General features: G+C 47.2%; 1 protein-coding gene across 1 annotated transcript in view; it reads left to right on the top strand.

The window, feature by feature from the left end:
• Positions 1 to 287: 287 nt before the first annotated feature.
• The window catches only part of LOC306926487 (serine/threonine-protein kinase STK11-like), a gene marked incomplete at its 3' end in the record, with an annotated part of 40,057 nt that continues 19,169 nt past the window's right edge, over positions 288 to 21,175 (top strand). Inside the window, exons 1-7 of the mRNA XM_079505797.1 lie at positions 288 to 492; positions 4,028 to 5,223; positions 6,537 to 6,715; positions 10,709 to 10,792; positions 16,162 to 16,251; positions 19,468 to 19,600; positions 20,172 to 20,308. Of these exons, the coding sequence (XP_079361923.1) occupies positions 5,107 to 5,223; positions 6,537 to 6,715; positions 10,709 to 10,792; positions 16,162 to 16,251; positions 19,468 to 19,600; positions 20,172 to 20,308 (740 nt within the window). The 5' untranslated portion in view covers positions 288 to 492; positions 4,028 to 5,106. The remainder of the gene's footprint in view (positions 493 to 4,027; positions 5,224 to 6,536; positions 6,716 to 10,708; positions 10,793 to 16,161; positions 16,252 to 19,467; positions 19,601 to 20,171; positions 20,309 to 21,175) is intronic.

The following is a 21,175-nucleotide window of genomic DNA, read 5'->3' on the forward strand; positions in this document are numbered from 1 at the left end:
ACTGTTAATAAATACTTAATCAATCAATCAATCAATCAATCAATCAATCAATCAATCAATCAAGTATTCTCTCGTTGTGAGCTTGTAGATCTGCCATTTATATATCTTCTGAGCTTGTAGATCTGCCATTTATATATCTTGTGAGCTTGTAGATCTTCCATTTATATATCTTGTGAGCTTGTAGATCTGCTATTTCCAAATCATGGCCCATAGATAGTGTGATCAATATTGTTTTCATAGAACCGGGTTGGCTTGTTTCTGTCACGCGACGTGGCAACCCCGAAGGGAGGGAGGTAAACAAGATGGCGGCCGTGTGAAGGAAACACACACACTCACACACACACACAGGAGCATGTAGAGAAATATGAACAAAACTCACATTAAATGATTAAACATTAAGATCTGAAACAGACACGGATCTAACGGACACTGGCTGGATCACACATCTGATCTACAAAACACATGGGACGTCTGCTGTGATGCTGCAGAGTGGTGAGGACGATTTATACATCTACACTAATGGCACACACACACACACACACACACACACACACACACACACACACACACACACACACACACACAACGGAAAACGTTCATAATTAGATAATGATAGGTCTAGGTGTTACTGGACAGTGTTATGATGAATTGATGAATGTGTCCATAAAGGTTTTTAAACTGACTGTTTCACTTCATTCAAACAGAAGTGTGTGTGTGTGTGTGTGTGTGTGTGTGTGTGTGTGTGTGTGTGTGTGTGTGTTAGCATCACAGCTAACACATGCTAGCAGAGAGAGAGAGAATGCTTTGGCAATGTAGAACATATTTATCATGCCAATAAAGCCCTTTGAAATTGAGAGAGAGAGAGATACAGAGAGAGAGAGACACAGAGAGAGAGAGAGAGAGAGAGAGACACACACACACACACACACACACACACACACACACACACACACACACACACAGAGAGATATACACAGAGAGAGAGATACACAGAGAGAGAGAGAGAGAGACATACAGAGAGAGAGATACAGAGAGAGAGAGAGACATACAGAGAGAGAGAGAGAGAGAGAGAGAGAGATACACAGAGAGAGAGAGACATACAGAGAGAGAGAGAGAGATACACAGAGAGAGACATACAGAGAGAGAGAGAGAGAGAGAGAGAGAGAGAGAGAGAGATACACAGAGAGAGAGAGACATACAGAGAGAGAGAGAGAGAGAGAGAGAGAGAGATACACAGAGAGAGAGAGACATACAGAGAGAGAGAGAGAGAGATACACAGAGAGAGAGAGACATACACACAGAGAGAGAGACATACAGAGAGAGAGAGAGATACACAGAGAGAGAGAGAGAGAGATACACAGAGAGAGAGATACACAGAGAGAGAGAGACATACACAGAGAGAGAGAGAGAGAGAGAGAGATACACAGAGAGAGAGAGATACACAGAGAGAGAGATACACAGAGTGAGAGAGAGAGAGAGAGAGAGAGAGAGAGAGAGAGATACACACAGAGATACACAGAGAGAGTGTTTAGACAGATATCTGGTGTTGTGTTTATAGAAGACAGAGCTCTGGACACGTTCAGGTGTTTAGACAGATATCTGGTGTTGTGTTTATAGAAGACAGAGCTCTGGACACGTTCAGGTGTTTAGACAGATATCTGGTGTTGTGTTTATAGAAGACAGAGCTCTGGACACGTCCAGGTGTTTAGACAGATATCTGGTGTTGTGTTTATAGAAGACAGAGCTCTCTGGACACGTTCAGGTGTTTAGACAGATATCTGGTGTTGTGTTTATAGAAGACAGAGCTCTGGACACGTTCAGGTGTTTAGACAGATATCTGGTGTTGTGTTTATAGAAGACAGAGCTCTGGACACGTTCAGGTGTTTAAACAGATATCTGGTGTTGTGTTTATAGAAGACAGAGCTCTCTGGACACGTTCAGGTGTTTAGACAGAGCTCTGGTGTTGTGTTTATAGAAGACAGAGCTCTCTGGACACGTTCAGGTGTTTAGACAGAGCTCTGGTGTTGTGTTTATAGAAGACAGAGCTCTGTCGGGCAACCTGAAAGCAAACTCCACCTCCCCGAAAGTTTTATTTAGCTGCCAGGGGCAGGTGGGCAACCCTTAGTGTTTTATTTAGCACCAGGGGCAGGTGGGCAACCCTTAGTGTTTTATTTAGCTGCCAGGGGAAGGTTGGCAACCCTTAGTGTTTTATTTAGCTGCCAGGGGCAGGTGGGCAACCCCTAGTGTTTTATTTAGATGCCAGGGGCAGGTGGGCAACCCTTAGTGTTTTATTTAGCACCAGGGGCAGGTGGGCAACCCCTAGTGTTTTATTTAGCTGCCAGGGGCAGGTGGGCAACCCTTAGTGTTTTATTTAGCTGCCAGGGGCAGGTGGGCAACCCTTAGTGTTTTATTTAGCTGCCAGGGGCAGGTGGGCAACCCTTATTGTTTTATTTAGCTGTCAGGGGCAGGTGGGCAACCCTTAGTGTTTTATTTAGCTGCCAGGGGCAGGTGGGCAACCCTTAGTGTTTTATTCAGCTGCCAGGGGCAGGTGGGCAACCCGTAGTGTTTTATTTAGCTGCCAGGGGCAGGTGGGCAACCCTTAGTGTTTTATTTAGCTGCCAGGGGAAGGTGGGCAACCCTTAGTGTTTTATTTAGCTGTCAGGGGCAGGTGGGCAACCCTTAGTGTTTTATTTAGCTGTCAGGGGCAGGTGGGCAACACGTAGTGTTTTATTTAGCTGCCAGGGGCAGGTGGGCAACCCTTAGTGTTTTATTTAGCTGCCAGGGGAAGGTGGGCAACCCTTAGTGTTTTATTTAGCTGCCAGGGGCAGGTGGGCAACCCTTAGTGTTTTATTTAGCTGTCAGGGGCAGGTGGGCAACCCCTAGTGTTTTATTCAGCTGCCAGGGGCAGGTGGGCAACCCTTAGTGTTTTATTTAGCTGTCAGGGGCAGGTGGGCAACCCTTAGTGTTTTATTTAGCTGCCAGGGGCAGGTGGGCAACCCTTAGTGTTTTATTTAGCTGCCAGGGGCAGGTGGGGCAACCCTTAGTGTTTTATTTAGCTGCCAGGGGCAGGTGGCAACTTTGAATATATATTCTTTCAGACTAGCGAAAGTTTTGACTCAAATCTCTGCTTCTGGGGAGGGTCACTGGAACTACATATGAGTACCACAGACGAATAACAGTCTAAGTCCACACTATTGATCCATAATATATAAATGATAGATAAGGGTTCAGGACAACAAGGCCTTTTCGTGGAGGGGTCAGTCTGAAATTTGGACTTAGACTGTTTTTCGTCTGTGGTACTCATATGTTCAGATGGGGGTCGGCGGCCAAGTAAGGGATAATATCTTCAGGGAGTGTAACCACCTCGGCTTCGCCTCGGTGGTTAAACTCCCTGTCGGTGAATTATCTCCCGACAATGACCACCTAGCCAGATATTATCCCGCTTATTACATGGCTAACTAACATAAATTAATACATTGACCCAAAACACAACAAAAAAAGTATTCCATAAGTTTGCGCTGGCTGCGTCTGGCCAGCTGCAGGGCTGCAGCACTGTCGGAAAACAAGGAAGTGAGTTGATCAAATAGAATCCATTTTCGGGTCCTGCTTCGTCTATTTCTCGCTCAAATGTTTTCAAAAACATTTTTAAGAGCAATGTTTAGCTGTAAATTACATTGTGTGTCACTAGTGTGTGTGTTTACATGGCTGTCATGTTGGAAACAGCAGTAAATCAAGCGGGGCGCAGCCGCGCAGCTGGTGGTGCTCAGAGGGTTTGATTAGGCAGCGGTCATTATCGACACATAATTCACCGCTGAATTAAGCGATTGACCAATCAGAATCAAGCATTCAACCAAGCCATGTAATAAATACAGATAATTCTGGGGGTCCTTGACATGAAATACTTTGAGAACCAACTGACACAGAAACATATTATTTTCCTGAAAACTAAGACATTAGTAGAATCGTCCTCAGCTCTAAATGGATCATATTAATAATGCTGTGAATCTCTTGTTGTCTTTATTCTCAGGCACCGAGGAGGAGGACTCTAGGACCCAGTGAGTCACTGCGTGGTCGAGGAGGACCGGGCCGTGTGGGGAGGGGAGGGGAGGGAAGCGTTTAATTTGGGATGGATCGGAGCCAGGAGGACCACCCCCCCCCCATGCTGCTGTGATGTCCGTCCGTCCGAGCCCCTGAGGACGACGACAACAACAACAACAACAACGACAACAGAGATTGACGTTGCATAATTGGGGAGTCGGAGGTCGGTTGGTCCGTTACCGACCGTTACTTCCTCATCCAAACTACGCGTCATCGTCATCATCATCATCATCATCATCGTCGCAGCAACAACAACATCGCGAGTCGCGACAAAGTGGTTGACAGGCGAAGCCAGAATAAGCAGAGCTGGTCGCCTCTCGAGGACGGACGGACGGACGGACGGTCCGTAAAGACATGATGTCCGCGGCGGCGCGGGCCTGAACTTTTTTTCCCCCCACAAAACACGGAGGTTTCCTGCACTGGATTCTAGGACATGGAACGGGTTCTTCTTGTCTGACCTGCTGTCTCTGCGCCTCCTGTTTCAGAGCATAGTTGGTTTTTTGGTTTTTTTTTTGCATCGATCCAAGTGTGCAGAACCTGTACGACTTTCTGTAGTCGACGAATGTGGTGTTTTTGTTATTTTTTTCCCAGTAAGAAGAACTGATTTGGGATCGGCGCGGTCCGTGTCTTCCTCTAGTCCGGTTCGTGTTTTCCTAATCCGACTGCATTTTTATTTTTTTTCCCGGGACTTTTGTGGAATAAAAAAAAAAACGCTGAAGCTTTGAAAGAGAGGCCAGTTATACCTTCTTTTAACTTTTATCTGAAGGAAATCCAACAGATCAGACTTTCTGTGACTTTCTGTGAGTGAATCTATCGAGTGAATCAATCGAGTGAATCTATCGAGTGAATCTATCGAGTGAATCTATCGAGTGAATCTATCGAGTGAATCAATCGAGTGAATCTATCGAGTGAATCTATCGAGTGAATCTATCGAGTGAATCAATTGAGTGAATCTATCGAGTGGCCACAGACAGACAGACAGACAGACAGAAAGACAGACAGGTCATCATGACCTCCGGCGACCTCCACCGCCTGGACTACCTGTCTGAGGGCGACGAGATGATGCTGATGGGCGTCGACACGTCCTTCATCCACCGCATCGACTCCACGGAGGTCGTGTACCAGGTGCGTGCGTGTGTTTGTGCGCGTGTGTGTGTGGTGGTGTATCAGCTGTGTTTGTGTGTGTGTGCGTGTGTGCGTGTGCAAAAGGACCCCAAAAATATGTATTTGGCCGCCAACCACCATCTGAAAATGTTGTTTCAGGGACCCCCCCTAAAGCATAACATAATGCTTAACCCATTCTGTGCGGGAAGCCCTTTTGGTGTTTTAAGCATTATGTTATGCTTTATCTGTTGAAAAATCTACAAGCTCGTAGCGCGGCACTCGAGCTTCAATTTTTGAAAAATCGTGAAAATATGGTGCAAATCTTTGAATATATATATATATATATATAAAAAAAATTAACAGTTCAAATAACCAATCTACAATAACCGATCTACAATAACCGATCTACAAGCTCGTAGCGCGCCACGAGCTTGTAGGTCTGCTATTTTTGAAAAATCGTGAAAATGTGGCGCAAATATTTGAATATAATCTTTCAGAAGACTTTTTATTTATTTCGACGTCAGGCCTAAATTCAGTCAAAGTCATATCGTAACGTGGTCTCTGCTGTGATTGGGTTAAAGTCATATCATAACGTGGTCTCTGCTGTGATTGGTTTAAAGTCATATCGTAACGTGGTCTCTGCTGTGATTGGGTTAAAGTCATATCGTAACGTGGTCTCTCTCCTGTGATTGGGTTAAAGTCATAACGTAACGTGGTCTCTCTCCTGTGATTGGGTTAAAGTCATAACGTAACGTGGTCTCTGCTGTGATTGGGTTAAAGTCATAACGTAACGTGGTCTCTCTCCTGTGATTGGGTTAAAGTCATAACGTAACATGGTCTCTCCTGTGATTGGGTTAAAGTCATAACGTAACATGGTCTCTCCTGTGATTGGGTTAAAGTCATAACGTAACATGGTCTCTCCTGTGATTGGGTTAAAGTCATAACGTAACATGGTCTCTCCTGTGATTGGGTTAAAGTCATATCGTAACATGGTCTCTCCTGTGATTGGGTTAAAGTCATATCGTAACGTGGTCTCTCCTGTGATTGGGTTAAAGTCATAACGTAACATGGTCTCTCTCTCCTGTGATTGGGTTAAAGTCATATCGTAACATGGTCTCTCCTGTGATTGGGTTAAAGTCATATCGTAACGTGGTCTCTCCTGTGATTGGGTTAAAGTCATAACGTAACATGGTCTCTCCTGTGATTGGGTTAAAGTCATAACGTAACATGGTCTCTCCTGTGATTGGGTTAAAGTCATAACGTAACGTGGTCTCTCCTGTGATTGGGTTAAAGTCATAACGTAACGTGGTCTCTCTCCTGTGATTGGCCGCCAGCCCCGGCGGAAGCGAGCCAAGCTGGTTGGACGCTACCTGATGGGCGACCTCCTGGGGGAGGGGTCGTACGGGAAGGTCAAGGAGATGCTGGACTCGGAGACGCTGTGTCGACGCGCCGTCAAGATCCTCAAGAAGAAGAAACTACGGAGGATTCCCAACGGAGAGGCCAACGTCAAGAAGTGGGTGGTTTCATTTTTTACTTTACTTTGGTTTTTGGGCGGGAACCCCTTTTGGTGTTAGCATTATGTTATGCTTTAGCTATTGAAAAATAGAAGATCTACAAGCTCATAGCGCGCCACCGAGTGGCGCGCTACGAGCTTGTAGGTCTGCTATTTAAAAAAAATCGAAGAACGACTGACATAGAAACATAGCTTTTTCAGAAAACTGTCAGGATGTAGAAGACATTTAAACTGTCAGGATGTAGAAGACATTTTAAACTGTCAGGATGTAGAAGACATTTTAAACTGTCAGGATGTAGAAGACATTTTAAACTGTCAGGATGTAGAAGACATTTTAAACTGTCAGGATGTAGAAGACATTTAAACTGTCAGGATGTAGAAGACATTTAAACTGTCAGGATGTAGAAGACATTTATAGAATCTGATCTCAGGTCAAAATGGGTTAAGAGCAGGGGTTCCCACAGTGGGCCCGGGGACCCCCAGGGGTCCTTGAGGAAGTTCCAGGTGGGTCCCCCAGCTGAATGATAGTTATAGGAACCAAATGGACCCTTATGGGTCTGTAACTCAGAGAGTGTACAAATGGAACCAAATGGACCCTTATGGGTCTGTGACTCTGAGAGTGTACAAATGGAACCAAATTGACCCTTATGGGTCTGTAACTCAGAGAGTGTACAAATGGAACCAAATGGACCCTTATGGGTCTGTAACTCAGAGAGTGTACAAATGGAACCAAATGGACCCTCGTGGGTCTGTAACTCAGAGAGTGTACAAATGGAACCAAATGGACCCTTATGGGTCTGTAACTCTGAGAGTGTACAAATGGAACCAAATGGACCCTTATGGGTCTGTAACTCAGAGAGTGTACAAATGGAACCAAATGGACCCTTATGGGTCTGTAACTCAGAGAGTGTACAAATGGAACCAAATGGACCCTTATGGGTCTGTAACTCTGAGAGTGTACAAATGGAACCAAATGGACCCTTATGGGTCTGTAACTCTGAGAGTGTACAAATGGAACCAAATGGACCCTTATGGGTCTGTAACTCAGAGAGTGTACAAATGGAACCAAATGGACCCTTATGTGTCTGTAACTCAGAGAGTGTACAAATGGAACCAAATGGACCCTTATGTGTCTGTAACTCAGAGAGTGTACAAATGGAACCAAATGGACCCTTATGGGTCTGTAACTCTGAGAGTGTAACACATGGAACCAAATGGACCCTTATGGGTCTGTAACTCTGAGAGTGTACAAATGGAACCAAATGGACCCTTATGGGTCTGTAACTCAGAGAGTGTACAAATGGAACCAAATGGACCCTTATGGGTCTGTAACTCAGAGAGTGTACAAATGGAACCAAATGGACCCTTACAGGTCTGTAACTCTGAGAGTGTACAAATGGAACCAAATGGACCCTTATGGGTCTGTAACTCTGAGAGTGTACAAATGGAACCAAATGGACCCTTATGGGTCTGTAACTCAGAGAGTGTACAAATGGACCCTTATGGGTCTGTAACTCTGAGAGTGTACAAATGGACCCTTACGGGTCTGTAACTCAGAGAGTGTACAAATGGAACCAAATGGACCCTTATGGGTCTGTAACTCAGAGAGTGTACAAATGGAACCAAATGGACCCTTACGGTAAATGGACCCTTACGGGTCTGTAACTCAGAGAGTGTACAAATGGAACCAAATGGACCCTTATGGGTCTGTAACTCTGAGAGTGTACAAATGGAACCAAATGGACCCTTACGGGTCTGTAACTCAGAGAGTGTTTTTCATCTTTGTTTTGATTGATTGAAGTATTTATTAACAGTTTGCAGAATTACAGTACATTTCAAGCACAACTCAATACAAAGACTGTTGTTGTTTACAAGAGGGTCCACCTTGTTCAATTCATCATAACATTTAGAGACGTACAAATATACACTACTATATAGTCAAAACAGGAAATCATCATAAAGGAGGTAAAAAGGGAAAATAAATATATACAGTGAGGGGAAAAACAAGGGGGGTGGGGGGGGATTCAGATTTTACGGAGGCCAGTTTGGAATTGCAGCCGTCCGTAGGTGCCCTTTTAAGAGAGGTTTTGAAGTCTAGGGATTCGCATGTCTTAATGACTGTTGGTAGGGCGTTCCACATTTTGGTGGCATAGGAGCTAAATTAATTTAGTCCCTTGTTTGTGCCGAATCTGGGTTGAACATGGTTTGTTGAACTCCCTCTGGTGGTGTGGGTGTTGAACTCCCTCTGGTGGTGTGGGTGTTGAACTCCCTCTGGTGGTGTGGGTGTTGAACTCCCTCTGGTGGTGTGGGTGTTGAACTCCCTCTGGTGGTGTGGGTGTTGAACTCCCTCTGGTGGTGTGGGTGTTGAACTCCCTCTGGTGGTGTGGGTGTTGAACTCCCTCTGGTGGTGTGGGTGTGGACTGCATTGTGATGGGCCTAAGCATTCTCCCCTTCCTCCTCCACACACACAGGAACAGTTTGGAAATATTATAAATAAAATAAAATAAAACTTTTTTTTTTCTATTTTTTTTTTTATTATGAAATATCAAAATCAATTTCGGAGACTCCCACGATTAATCGGAAAATCGATTAATCGGCGGCATCCCTAATATTTACATGTCGATTCCAGCTCTGACACTTATTTCAGACATGCTCTAGTATGTGAAGAGTCTGCCTGTGATATTACCTCATTTTGGATAATTTGTTCTTTATTTCTCCTCTGGTGAAAAGCTGGAGTTTGCGCGATGGCAGCTCTCAGTCAAATCTGGTCACATATGGTTTAGGGATGTCGGGGGTTAACCGGCTAGCCGGTTAGCCGACCGTTAAGAAATATCCGGGTATGCTTATCAGCTTTACGGTTAATTTGCATAATAATAAATGCGTGTTCTGATCTTAAATCCCTTTTATTTTAGATCGTTTTTAGTAATAGTACAACATAAACATTACAGAGACTGTAGTTGTCACTGTACAATACTTTAAAACAGTTGTCATGTTGCACACATGCCTACAATTGCTGTTATTTGCGCCGGCCAGCTTGTCACACTCCAGGCTGCATGAACAGCAGCGCTCGGGCGCTGTTTTCTGCCCCCGCAATGTCGTTGTCCCAAAGTTCTCTGTTGTACTTCAAATGGCTAGTTGGCTACAACGGTAGCTTTGCGGTAGTCAAAACTTAAGCGAGTGACAGCGAGACGAGATTAACACAACATGTCGACCGTATCAATGCAGAGACCTACTTGGCATTATTAAATCCATTAATGGCCTGGAGGGAGAACGTTTACAGCCGCCGCCGCTTCCTCCTCCTCCTCCTCCCGGCTATCAAGTTAGCCATGTGCTATCGATGTTTGAGGGTTTTCTCGTCAGCGAAAAGTCAACAAACAGAACACGGTGACATGCATGCTGATCTTCCTTAATAATAAAAAAAGGCTTAGCCCATGCGTCCAGTGGCTTTATAGATATAGGCTGCTCAGATCTGGACTGGACTTATTTATGTTTTGGACTAGAACCGGCGGACCTCTGTACTGTAGACGCGCAGATGCATGCATGCAGATGCGATGCGTTGTTTATTGATGATTAAGCCTACAACAATTTATTTATATTGTTAAATGTTGCTTTTTTGTTTGTCTTTTTAAAAGGAGCATAAATAAATTTATACCATTTCGTCTACCAACTTTAATTATGTAGCCTATACATGCATATTACATTTGGGGTAGCCAAAAAAAAAAAAAAAAAAATCAACCAATTATCCGTTAATGACCCGGTTAATCCTGTCGGCTAACCGGATGGGAAATTATCCGTTACCGACATCCCTAATATGGTTTTGAGTATCTGCCGGTACTGATTCTTTCCCGACCCCCTGGGGACCCCCTGGAGACCCCCCTGATGTTTTTAACATGTGTTTCAAAAACATGTTTAACGTGTTTTTAACATGTTTTAACATGTTTAACATGTTTAACATGTGTTTAACATGTGTTTCTGTGTGTTCTATCTAAACAGAGAGATCCAGCTGCTCAGGAGACTCCAACACAAGAATGTCATCACGCTGGTAGACGTGCTGTACAACGAAGAGAAGCAGAAAATATATCCTTTATAGTGTGCGTGCGTGCGTGCGTGCGTGCGTGCGTGCGTGCGTGCGTGCGTGCGTGCGTGTGTGTGTGTGTGTGTTCATGACCACACGGTCCAGCTTAATAAGTGGTGTTTACAAAATGATCCGCTGAGCCTAAAATCACTGTTGTTGACGACTAACTACTTACTGTGACTAACTACTTACTGTGTGTGTGTGTGTGTGTGTGTGTGTGTGTGTGTGTGTGTGTGTGTGTGTGTGTGTGTGTGTGTGTGTGTGTGTGTGTGTGTGTGTGTGTGTGTGTGTGTGTGTGTGTGTGTGTGTGTGTGTGTGTGTGTGTGTGTGTGTGTGTGTGTGTGTGTGTGCGTGTGTGTGCGCGCGTGTGCGTGCGTGGGACTCTGGGTTGGTGTGTTACGTTGTGAACAACGAGACCACCAGAATTGAATTTCCCATATTCTTTTTCCCATAGACGTTTCAGACAGTATTTATTTAAAGACCTGTAACCCTCAAGACAAAGACAACTGTTGTTGTGACAAATCATGACAATAAACACTACTTTTTTGGGCCGAACAAAAAATTTGAAGAAAAAAAGGGCACGTTACACATGTCGTTACAACACTGTGTCATGTCGTTACAACACTGTGTCATGTCGTTACAACACTGTCATGTCGTTACAACACTGTGTCATGTCGTTACAACACTGTCATGTTTTCACATGTCGTTACAACACTGTGTCATGTCGTTACAACACTGTGTCATGTCGTTACAACACTGTCATGTCGTTACAACACTGTGTCATGTCGTTACAACACTGTGTCATGTCGTTACAACACTGTGTCATGTCGTTACAACACTGTGTCATGTCGTTACAACACTGTGTCATGTTTTTTATTGATTGAACGAGCGCCTTATCGATCAGGCTTATCGAGGCGGGTTCTTATCGAGGCGGGTTCTTATCGAGGCGGGTTCTTATCGAGGCGGGTTCTTATAGAGGCGGGTTCTTATCGAGGCTGGTTCTTATCGAGACGGGTTCTTATCGAGACGGGTTCTTATCGAGACGGGTTCTTATCTAGACGGGTTCTTATCGAGGCGGGTTCTTATCGAGACGGGTTCTTATCGACGCGGGTTCTTATCGAGGCTGGTTCTTATCGAGGCTGGTTCTTATCGAGACGGGTTCTTATCGAGGCTGGTTCTTATCGAGGCGGGTTCTTATCGAGGCTGGTTCTTATCGAGGCTGGTTCTTATCGAGGCGGGTTCTTATCGAGGCGGGTTCTTATCGAGGCTGGTTCTTATCGAGGCTGGTTCTTATCGAGGCGGGTTCTTATAGAGGAGGGTTCTTATCGAGGAGGGTTCTTATCGAGGCGGGTTCTTATCGAGGAGGGTTCTTATCGAGGCTGGTTCTTATCGAGGCTGGTTCTTATCGAGGCGGGTTCTTATCGAGGCGGGTTCTTATCGAGGCGGGTTCTTATAGAGACGGGTTCTTATCGAGGCGGGTTCTTATCGAGACGGGTTCTTATCGAGGCGGGTTCTTATCGATCAGGCTTATCGAGACGGGTTCTTATCGAGGCGGGTTCTTATCGAGGCGGGTTCTAATCGAGGCTGGTTCTTATCGAGGCTGGTTCTTATCGAGGCGGGTTCTTATCGAGGCTGGTTCTTATCGAGGCTGGTTCTTATCGAGGCGGGTTCTTATCGAGGCGGGTTCTTATCGAGGCTGGTTCTTATCGAGGCTGGTTCTTATCGAGGCGGGTTCTTATCGAGGGGTTCTTATCGAGGCGGGTTCTTATGGAGGCTGGTTCTTATCGAGGCGGGTTCTTATCGATCAGGCTTATCGAGACGGGTTCTTATCGAGACGGGTTCTTATCGAGGCTGGTTCTTATCGAGACGGGTTCTTATCGAGACGGGTTCTTATCGAGGCAGGTTCTTATCGAGGCTGGTTCTTATCGAGGCGGGTTCTTATCGATCAGGCTTATCGAGACTGGTTCTTATCGAGGCAGGTTCTTATCGAGGCTGGTTCTTATCGAGGCGGGTTCTTATCGATCAGGCTTATCGAAACGGGTTCTTATCGAGACGGGTTCTTATCGAGACGGGTTCTTATCGAGACGGGTTCTTATCGAGGCGGGTTCTTATCGAGACGGGTTCTTATCGAGGCGGGTTCTTATCGATCAGGCTTATCGAGACGGGTTCTTATCGAGACGGTTCTTATCGAGACGGGTTCTTATCGAGACGGGTTCTTATCGAGACGGGTTCTTATCGAGACGGGTTCTTATCGAGACGGGTTCTTATCGAGACGGGTTCTTATCGAGACGGGTTCTTATCGAGGCGGGTTCTTATCGAGACGGGTTCTTATCGATCAGGCTTATCGAGACGGGTTCTTATCGATCAGGCTTATCGAGGCGGGTTCTTATTGATCAGGCTTATCGAGACGGGTTCTTATCGAGACGGGTTCTTATCGAGGCGGGTTCTTATCGATCAGGCTTATCGAGGCTGGTTCTTATCGAGGCGGTTCTTATCGAGACGGGTTCTTATCGAGGCGGGTTCTTATCGATCAGGCTTATCGAGACGGGTTCTTATCGAGACGGTTCTTATCGAGGCGGTTCTTATCGAGGCGGTTCTTATCGAGACGGGTTCTTATCGAGGCTGGTTCTTATCGAGACGGGTTCTTATCGATCAGGCTTATCGAGACGGGTTCTTATCGATCAGGCTTATCGAGACGGGTTCTTATCGATCAGGCTTATCGAGACGGGTTCTTATCGAGACGGTTCTTATCGAGGCGGTTCTTATCGAGACGGGTTCTTATCGAGGCTGGTTCTTATCGAGACGGGTTCTTATCGATCAGGCTTATCGAGACGGGTTCTTATCGAGGCGGGTTCTAATCGAGGCGGGTTCTAATCGAGGCGGGTTCTTATCGATCAGGCTTATCGAGACGGGTTCTTATCGAGGCGGGTTCTTATCGAGACGGGTTCTTATCGAGGCTGGTTCTTATCGAGACGGGTTCTTATCGAGGCTGGTTCTTATCGAGGCGGGTTCTTATCGAGGCGGGTTCTTATCGAGACGGGTTCTTATCGAGGCTGGTTCTTATCGAGGCGGGTTCTAATCGAGGCTGGTTCTTATGGAGGTGGGTTCTTATCGAGACGGGTTCTTATCGAGGCTGGTTCTTATCGAGACGGGTTCTTATCGAGGCTGGTTCTTATCGAGACGGGTTCTTATCGAGGCTGGTTCTTATCGAGGCGGGTTCTTATCGAGGCGGGTTCTTATCGAGACGGGTTCTTATCGAGGCGGGTTCTTATCGAGGCGGGTTCTAATCGAGACGGGTTCTAATCGAGGCGGGTTCTTATCGAGACGGGTTCTAAAATAATATTAAATAAACTGTTCAGTGCCAGGAATCCTTCAAAATAGAAGCTCTGGGGTGCCGGAAAGACATGGCCGCTTTTACTCTGAACTCACCCCCCCCCCCCCCTCCGGGAAAAACAACGGATAAATATTTTTGCTAGCTTTACCTTGCCGATGTCATTTATACAATACATGATTCAAAAAGCGCTCCTATTATGAACGAGAGGCATGTTGAAGTCAGAAATGAAGCGCTTAGTATATCCGTCAGATCTAAACCACGGAGACTAGCGCCCTGGATTAGGAGAGACGAGACATTCTTTCTGCTGCGCTAACAGCTAAGTGAACGGTAAGCTAACATGACCGTATGCTTCGCTCTGCGGTGGCCGAGTGTCCCACTGAAACTAACATGACCGTAGGCTTCGCTCTGCGGTGGCCGAGTGTCCCACTGAAACTAACATGACCGTAGGCTTCGCTCTGCGGTGGCCGAGTGTCCCACTGAAACTAACATGACCGTAGGCTTCGCTCTGCGGTGGCCGAGTGTCCCACTGAAAAATAAAAATAAGGAAAACATTCTGAATATTCTTCTCTCGTCTGATACCATTGAGGATGCGCTAGGACGTCTACACACGTCCTACGAACACGTTGGTCGTGTTCCCTAGGACGTCTACACACGTCCTACGAACACGTTGGTCGTGTTCCCTAGGACGTCTACACACGTCCTACGAACACGTTGGTCGTGTTCCCTAGGACGTCTACACACGTCCTACGAACACGTTGGTTGTGTTCCCTAGGACGTCTACACACGTCCTACGAACACGTCGGTTGGGTTCCCTAGGACGTCTACACACGTCCTACGAACACGTGTGTTGTGGTTGTGTTCCCTAGGACGTCTACAACGCGTTGGTTGTGTTCCCTAGGACGTCTACACAGTACACACGTCCTACGAACACGTTGGTTGTGTTCCCTAGGACGTCTACACACGTCGGTTGTGTTCCCTAGGACGTCTACACACGTCCTACGAACACGTCGGTTGTGTTCCCTAGGACGTCTACACACGTCGGTTGTGTTCCCTAGGACGTCTACACACGTCCTACGAACATGTTGGTTGTGTTCCCTAGGACGTCTACACACGTCCTACGAACACGTCGGTTGTGTTCCCTAGGACGTCTACACACGTCCTACGAACATGTTGGTTGTGTTCCCTAGGACGTCTACACACGTCCTACGAACACGTCGGTTGTGTTCCCTAGGACGTCTACACACGTCCTACGAACATGTTGGTTGTGTTCCCTAGGACGTCTACACACGTCCTACGAACACGTCGGTTGTGTTCCCTAGGACGTCTACACACGTCCTACGAACACGTCGGTTGTGTTCCCTAGGACGTCTACACACGTCCTACGAACACGTCGGTTGTGTTCCCTAGGACGTCTACACACGTCCTACGAACACGTCAGTTGTGTTCCCTAGGACGTCTACACACGTCCTACGAACATGTTGGTTGTGTTCCCTAGGACGTCTACACACGTCGGTTGTGTTCCCTAGGACGTCTACACACGTCCTACGAACACGTCGGTTGTGTTCCCTAGGACGTCTACACACGTCCTACGAACACGTCGGTTGTGTTCCCTAGGACGTCTACACACGTCCTACGAACACGTCTGTTGTGTCCTACGGACGGAAACGGTTAATATGTGTACGGTCACTTTTAAAGTGTCATTTTGTTTTCCCGGACAGCGCTGGTTGGCAGGTATCAATATGATGATTATTGGTTGTTCAGTTTGACACCAGTTTTAGAGTAATGTTCCCCTGAGTATTGTGTGTGTGTGTATATTCCTTAACGTATTGGCGTGCACGCACATGGTGATGGAGTATTGTGTGTGTGTGTGTGTGTGTGTGTATTCCTTAACGTATTGGCGTGCACGTACATGGTGATGGAGTATTGTGTGTGTGTGTGTGTGTGTGTGTGTATATTCCTTAACGTATTGGCGTGCACGTACATGGTGATGGAGTATTGTGTGTGTGTGTGTATATTCCTTAACGTATTGGCGTGCACGTACATGGTGATGGAGTATTGTGTGTGTGGGATGCAAGAGATGCTGGACAGCGTCCCAGAGAAGAGGTTTCCAGTGTTCCAAGCTCACGGGTAAGGAGAAAAAACCTCTCCCTCTCTCTCTCCCTCTCTCTCTCTGTCTCTCTCTCTGTCTCTCTCTCTCTCTCTCTCTCTCTGTCTCTCTGTCTCTCTGTCTCTCTCTCTGTCTCTCTGTCTCTCTCTCTCTCTCTCTCTCTGTCTCTCTGTCTCTCTCTCTCTCTCTCTCTCTCTCTATGTCTCTCTCTCTCTCTCTCTGTCTCTCTGTCTCTCTGTCTCTCTCTCTATGTCTCTCTGTCTCTATGTCTCTTTCTCTCTCTCTGTCTCTCTGTCTCTATGTCTCTCTGTCTCTCTCTCTCTCTCTGTCTCTCTGTCTCTCTGTCTCTCTCTCTCTCTCTGTCTCTCTGTCTCTCTGTCTCTCTCTCTCTCTCTGTCTCTCTGTCTCTCTCTCTCTCTCTCTCTCTCTGTCTCTCTGTCTCTCTCTCTGTCTCTCTGTCTCTCTGTCTCTCTCTCTGTCTCTCTGTCTCTCTGTCTCTCTGTCTCTCTCTCTGTCTCTCTGTCTCTCTGTCTCTCTCTCTCTCTCTCTCTCTCTGCTATTATTAGTGTCTCTCTATCTATCTCCAGCCCACTCTGCTCCTAAACCAGAGCCTAAGTTTAGACCCAGGAGGAGTGACTGCAGACGGCAGTCTGGGGTCTGGGGGGACAGTTAGCTGTTAGGGTCTGGGGTCTGGGGGGACAGTTAGCTGTTAGGGTCTGGGGTCTGGGGGGACAGTTAGCTGTTAGAGTCTGGGGTCTGGGGGGGACAGTTAGCTGTTAGGGTCTGGGGTCTGGGGGGGACAGTTAGCTGTTAGAGTCTGGGGTCTGGGGGGACAGTTAGCTGTTAGAGTCTGGGGTTCTGACCATAGATATATATCAGAAAGCTAGATGGCTCACCCGCGCTCTGGCCAATGGAGAGTGACGTTGCTACGTGGCGGCCATCTTACTTCGGGGCAGCATAACATTGTGTCTATGTGGCATGTACTTTTTAAATAACCACAACTTTTCAATTTTCAACCGATTTTCAAACGGTTTGGTTTGTTATAAACGTCAGAGACGTCCACATACTTATATGCTTTTAAACAACGTTCATATAAAAAACAAAATTAAGCAGATAAGCGTCCTGAATTATAGCCACGTTTGCCACCCGTTTGTAATAAACCAACCCGTTTGTAAATCCGTCAAGATTTGAGCGAGATATGAGTGTTTTTGTTTGAGCTGCCATAGAACATACTGTACTGTAGCCCCGAGGCAAGATGGCCGCCGGGTGAACGACGTCAGAGACTCAGCCTTGAGCCATCTAGCCTTTCTACATGTCTATGGCCTGGTAGAGTACATAGAACTACACATCCCACAATGCACTGGGCCATCTAGCCTTTCTACATGTCTATGGGCTGGTTAGAGTACATAGAACTACACATCCCACAATGCACTGGGCCATCTAGCCTTTATATATGTCTATGGGCTGGTAGAGTACATAGAACTACACATCCCACAATGCACTGGGCCATCTAGCCTTTATATAATGTCTATGGGCTGGTTAGAGTACATAGAACTACACATCCCACAATGCACTGGGGCCATCTAGCCTTTATATATGTCTATGGGCTGGTTAGAGTACATAGAACTACACATCCCACAGTGCACTGGGCCATATAACCTTTATATATGTCTATGGTTCTGACTGCCCCCCCCCCTCTCTCCATACATTCCTGATGTGTTGATCAGACAGACACAGTGACCAGCTGTAATGCAGATGTGTTGATCAGACAGACACAGTGACCAGCTGTAATGCAGATGTGTTGATCAGACAGAGACACAGTGACCAGCTGTAATGCAGATGTGTTGATCAGACAGAGACACAGTGACCAGCTGTAATGCAGATGTGTTGATCAGACAGACACAGTGACCAGCTGTAATGCAGATGTGTTGATCAGACAGAGACACAGTGACCAGCTGTAATGCAGATGTGTTGATCAGACAGACACAGTGACCAGCTGTAATGCAGATGTGTTGATCAGACAGACACAGTGACCAGCTGTAATGCAGATGTTTAACAACTCTTCTTGAGAGTGTAAAATGAAACAGGTTCATTTGGTTCTCATTTCACACTCAAGATCTATGAGGGTCCATTTGGTTACCAACTCTCCATCATTTAGCTGAATGGGGACCACCTGGAACCCCCTCCAGGACCCCTGTGGGTCCCTGGACCACATGGGGACCACCTGGAACCCCCTCCAGGACCCCTGTGGGTCCCCAGACCACATGGGGACCACCTGGAACCCCTTCCAGGACCCCTGTGGGTCCCCGGACCACTGGGGACCACCTAGAACCCCCTCAAGGACCCCAGGTGGTCCCCGGACCACTGGGGACCACCTGGAACCCCCTCCAGGACTCCTGTGGGTCCCCGGACCACATGGGGACCACCTGGAACCTCCTCCAGGACCCCTGTGGGTCCCCGGACCACATGGGGACCACCTGGAACCCCCTCCAGGACCCCTGTGGGTCCCCGGACCACTGGGGACCACCTAGAACCCCCTCAAGGACCCCAGGTGGTCCCCGGACCACTGGGGACCACCTGGAACCCCCTCAAGGACCACTGGTTGAAAACCACTGGTTTAATGCAATTGATTAAACAAAATGCAATTATTTAAGCGTTCTCCTTGTGTCCTCGTGTCCTTGTTTCCTTGTGTCCTCGTGTCCTTGTTTCCTTGTGTCCTCACGTCCTTGTTTCCTCGTGTCCTTGTTTCCTTGTGTCCTCACGTCCTCGTGTCCTTGTTTCCTCGTGTCCTCACGTCCTCGTGTCCTTGTTTCCTCGTGTCCTCACGTCCTCGTGTCCTTGTTTCCTCACGTCCTCGTGTCCTTGTTTCCTTGTGTCCTCACGTCCTCGTGTCCTTGTTTCCTCGTGTCCTTGTTTCCTTGTGTCCTCACGTCCTCGTGTCCTTGTTTCCTTGTGTCCTCACGTCCTCGTTTCCTTGTGTCCGCACGTCCTCGTGTCCTTGTTTCCTTGTGTCCTCACGTCCTCGTGTCCTTGTTTCCTCGTGTCCTTGTTTCCTTGTGTCCTCACGTCCTCGTGTCCTTGTTTCCTTGTCCTCACGTCCTCGTGTCCTTGTTTCCTCTTGTCCTTGTTTCCTCGTGTCCTCACGTCCTCGTGTCCTTGTTTCCTTGTGTCCTCACGTCCTCGTGTCCTTGTTTCCTTGTGTCCTCACGTCCTCGTGTCCTTGTTTCCTCACCCAGGTACTTTTGCCAACTGTTGGACGGCCTTGAATATTTGCACAGCCAGGGAATCGTTCACAAAGACATCAAACCTGGCAACCTGCTGCTCACCACCGACGGAGGACTGAAGATCTCAGACCTGGGCGTGGCCGAGGTGAGGGGACGTGGCCTGGGGCTGTGGCGGAGGTGAGGGGGCGTGTCATGGGGGCGTGGTCAAGGTGAGGGGGCGTGGCCGAGGTGAGTTTACCTGACCTGAGGGTGTGGCCAGGGGCGTGGTCGGGGGCGTGGTCAATGTGAGAGGGCGTGGTCGAGGTGAGTACCTGACCTGGGGGCGTGGTCAATGTGAGGGGGCGTGGTCGAGGTGAGGGGCCGTGGCCAATGTGAGGGGGCGTGACCAATGTGAGTCACCTGACCTGGGGGTGTGGCAGTGGGCGTGGCCGAGGTGAGTTTAACCCGTTTAGGACGGGAGAACCCGTTTAGGTGTTTTATAAGCGTTATGTTATACTTTCTCGTAGCTTGTAGATCTGCTATTTTAGAAAAATGTGGCGCAAATCTTTGAATATATATTCTTTCAGAGCGAACGTTTTTAACTCAAATATTTGCTTCTGGGGGGGGGGGGGATTTAGATTTAGAAGCCATGTTGTAGAATCGTCTACAGGTCTAAATGGGTTCACTCACTTCCTCCCTCCCCCCCCCCCCCTCTCCCTCCCCCCCCTCTCCCCCAGGCTCTCCACCCCTTCGCCGATGACGACACATGTCGTACCAGTCAAGGCTCTCCGGCCTTCCAGCCTCCAGAGATCGCCAACGGCCTGGACACCTTCTCAGGGTTCAAGGTGGACATCTGGTCAGCCGGGGTCACACTGTGAGCACCGATTGGTTGATTTACTGATTGATTGATTGGTTGAATGATTGAATGATTGCAGTGTTGATTTCGTCGACTAAAACTAAGACGAAAATTGTTCGTCGACTACTTTTTTTTTCACTGACGAAAACCACATGGAAACTAAATGCAAACTAAGCTACGACGACTAAAACTAAGACTAAACTAAGCTATGACTAAAACTAAGACTAAACTGAGCTATGACGACTAAAACTAAGACTAAATATATTGACAATTTCGTCCAAAAAAAAAACTAGACTAAAATGTTAGGAAGGGACTAGTGGACAAGAGATCCACTAGGAAGGGACTAGTGGACAAGAGATCCACTAGGAAGGGACTAGTGGACAAGAGATCCACTAGGAAGGGACTAGAGGACAAGAGATCCACAAGGAAGGGACTAGTGGACAAGAGATCCACTAGGAAGGGACTAGTGGACAAGAGATCTACTAGGAAGGGACTAGTGGACAAGAGATCCACTAGGAAGGGACTAGTGGACAAGAGATCCACTAGGAAGGGTCTAGTGGACAAGAGATCCACTAGGAAGGGACTAGTGGACAAGAGATCCACTAGGAAGGGACTAGAGGACAAGAGATCCACTAGGACGGGACTAGTGGACAAGAGATCCACTAGGAAGGGACTAGTGGACAAGAGATCCACTAGGAAGGGACTAGTGGACAAGAGATCCACTATAAGTCATTTTACACTCGGATAGATTAGAAGCTCACAACGCGTGTTGTGAGCTTGTAGATCGGCTATTTTCAGCAAGTGTAAAATCAGTCATTACGACGACATCAAGGCATCAAGGGGCCAGTTCAGTCTCTATTATATATATACTCTATGGACGGCATG

The sequence above is a fragment of the Electrona antarctica genome (assembly GCF_951216825.1).
Source record: "Electrona antarctica genome assembly, chromosome: 1".
NCBI lineage: Eukaryota > Metazoa > Chordata > Actinopteri > Myctophiformes > Myctophidae > Electrona > Electrona antarctica.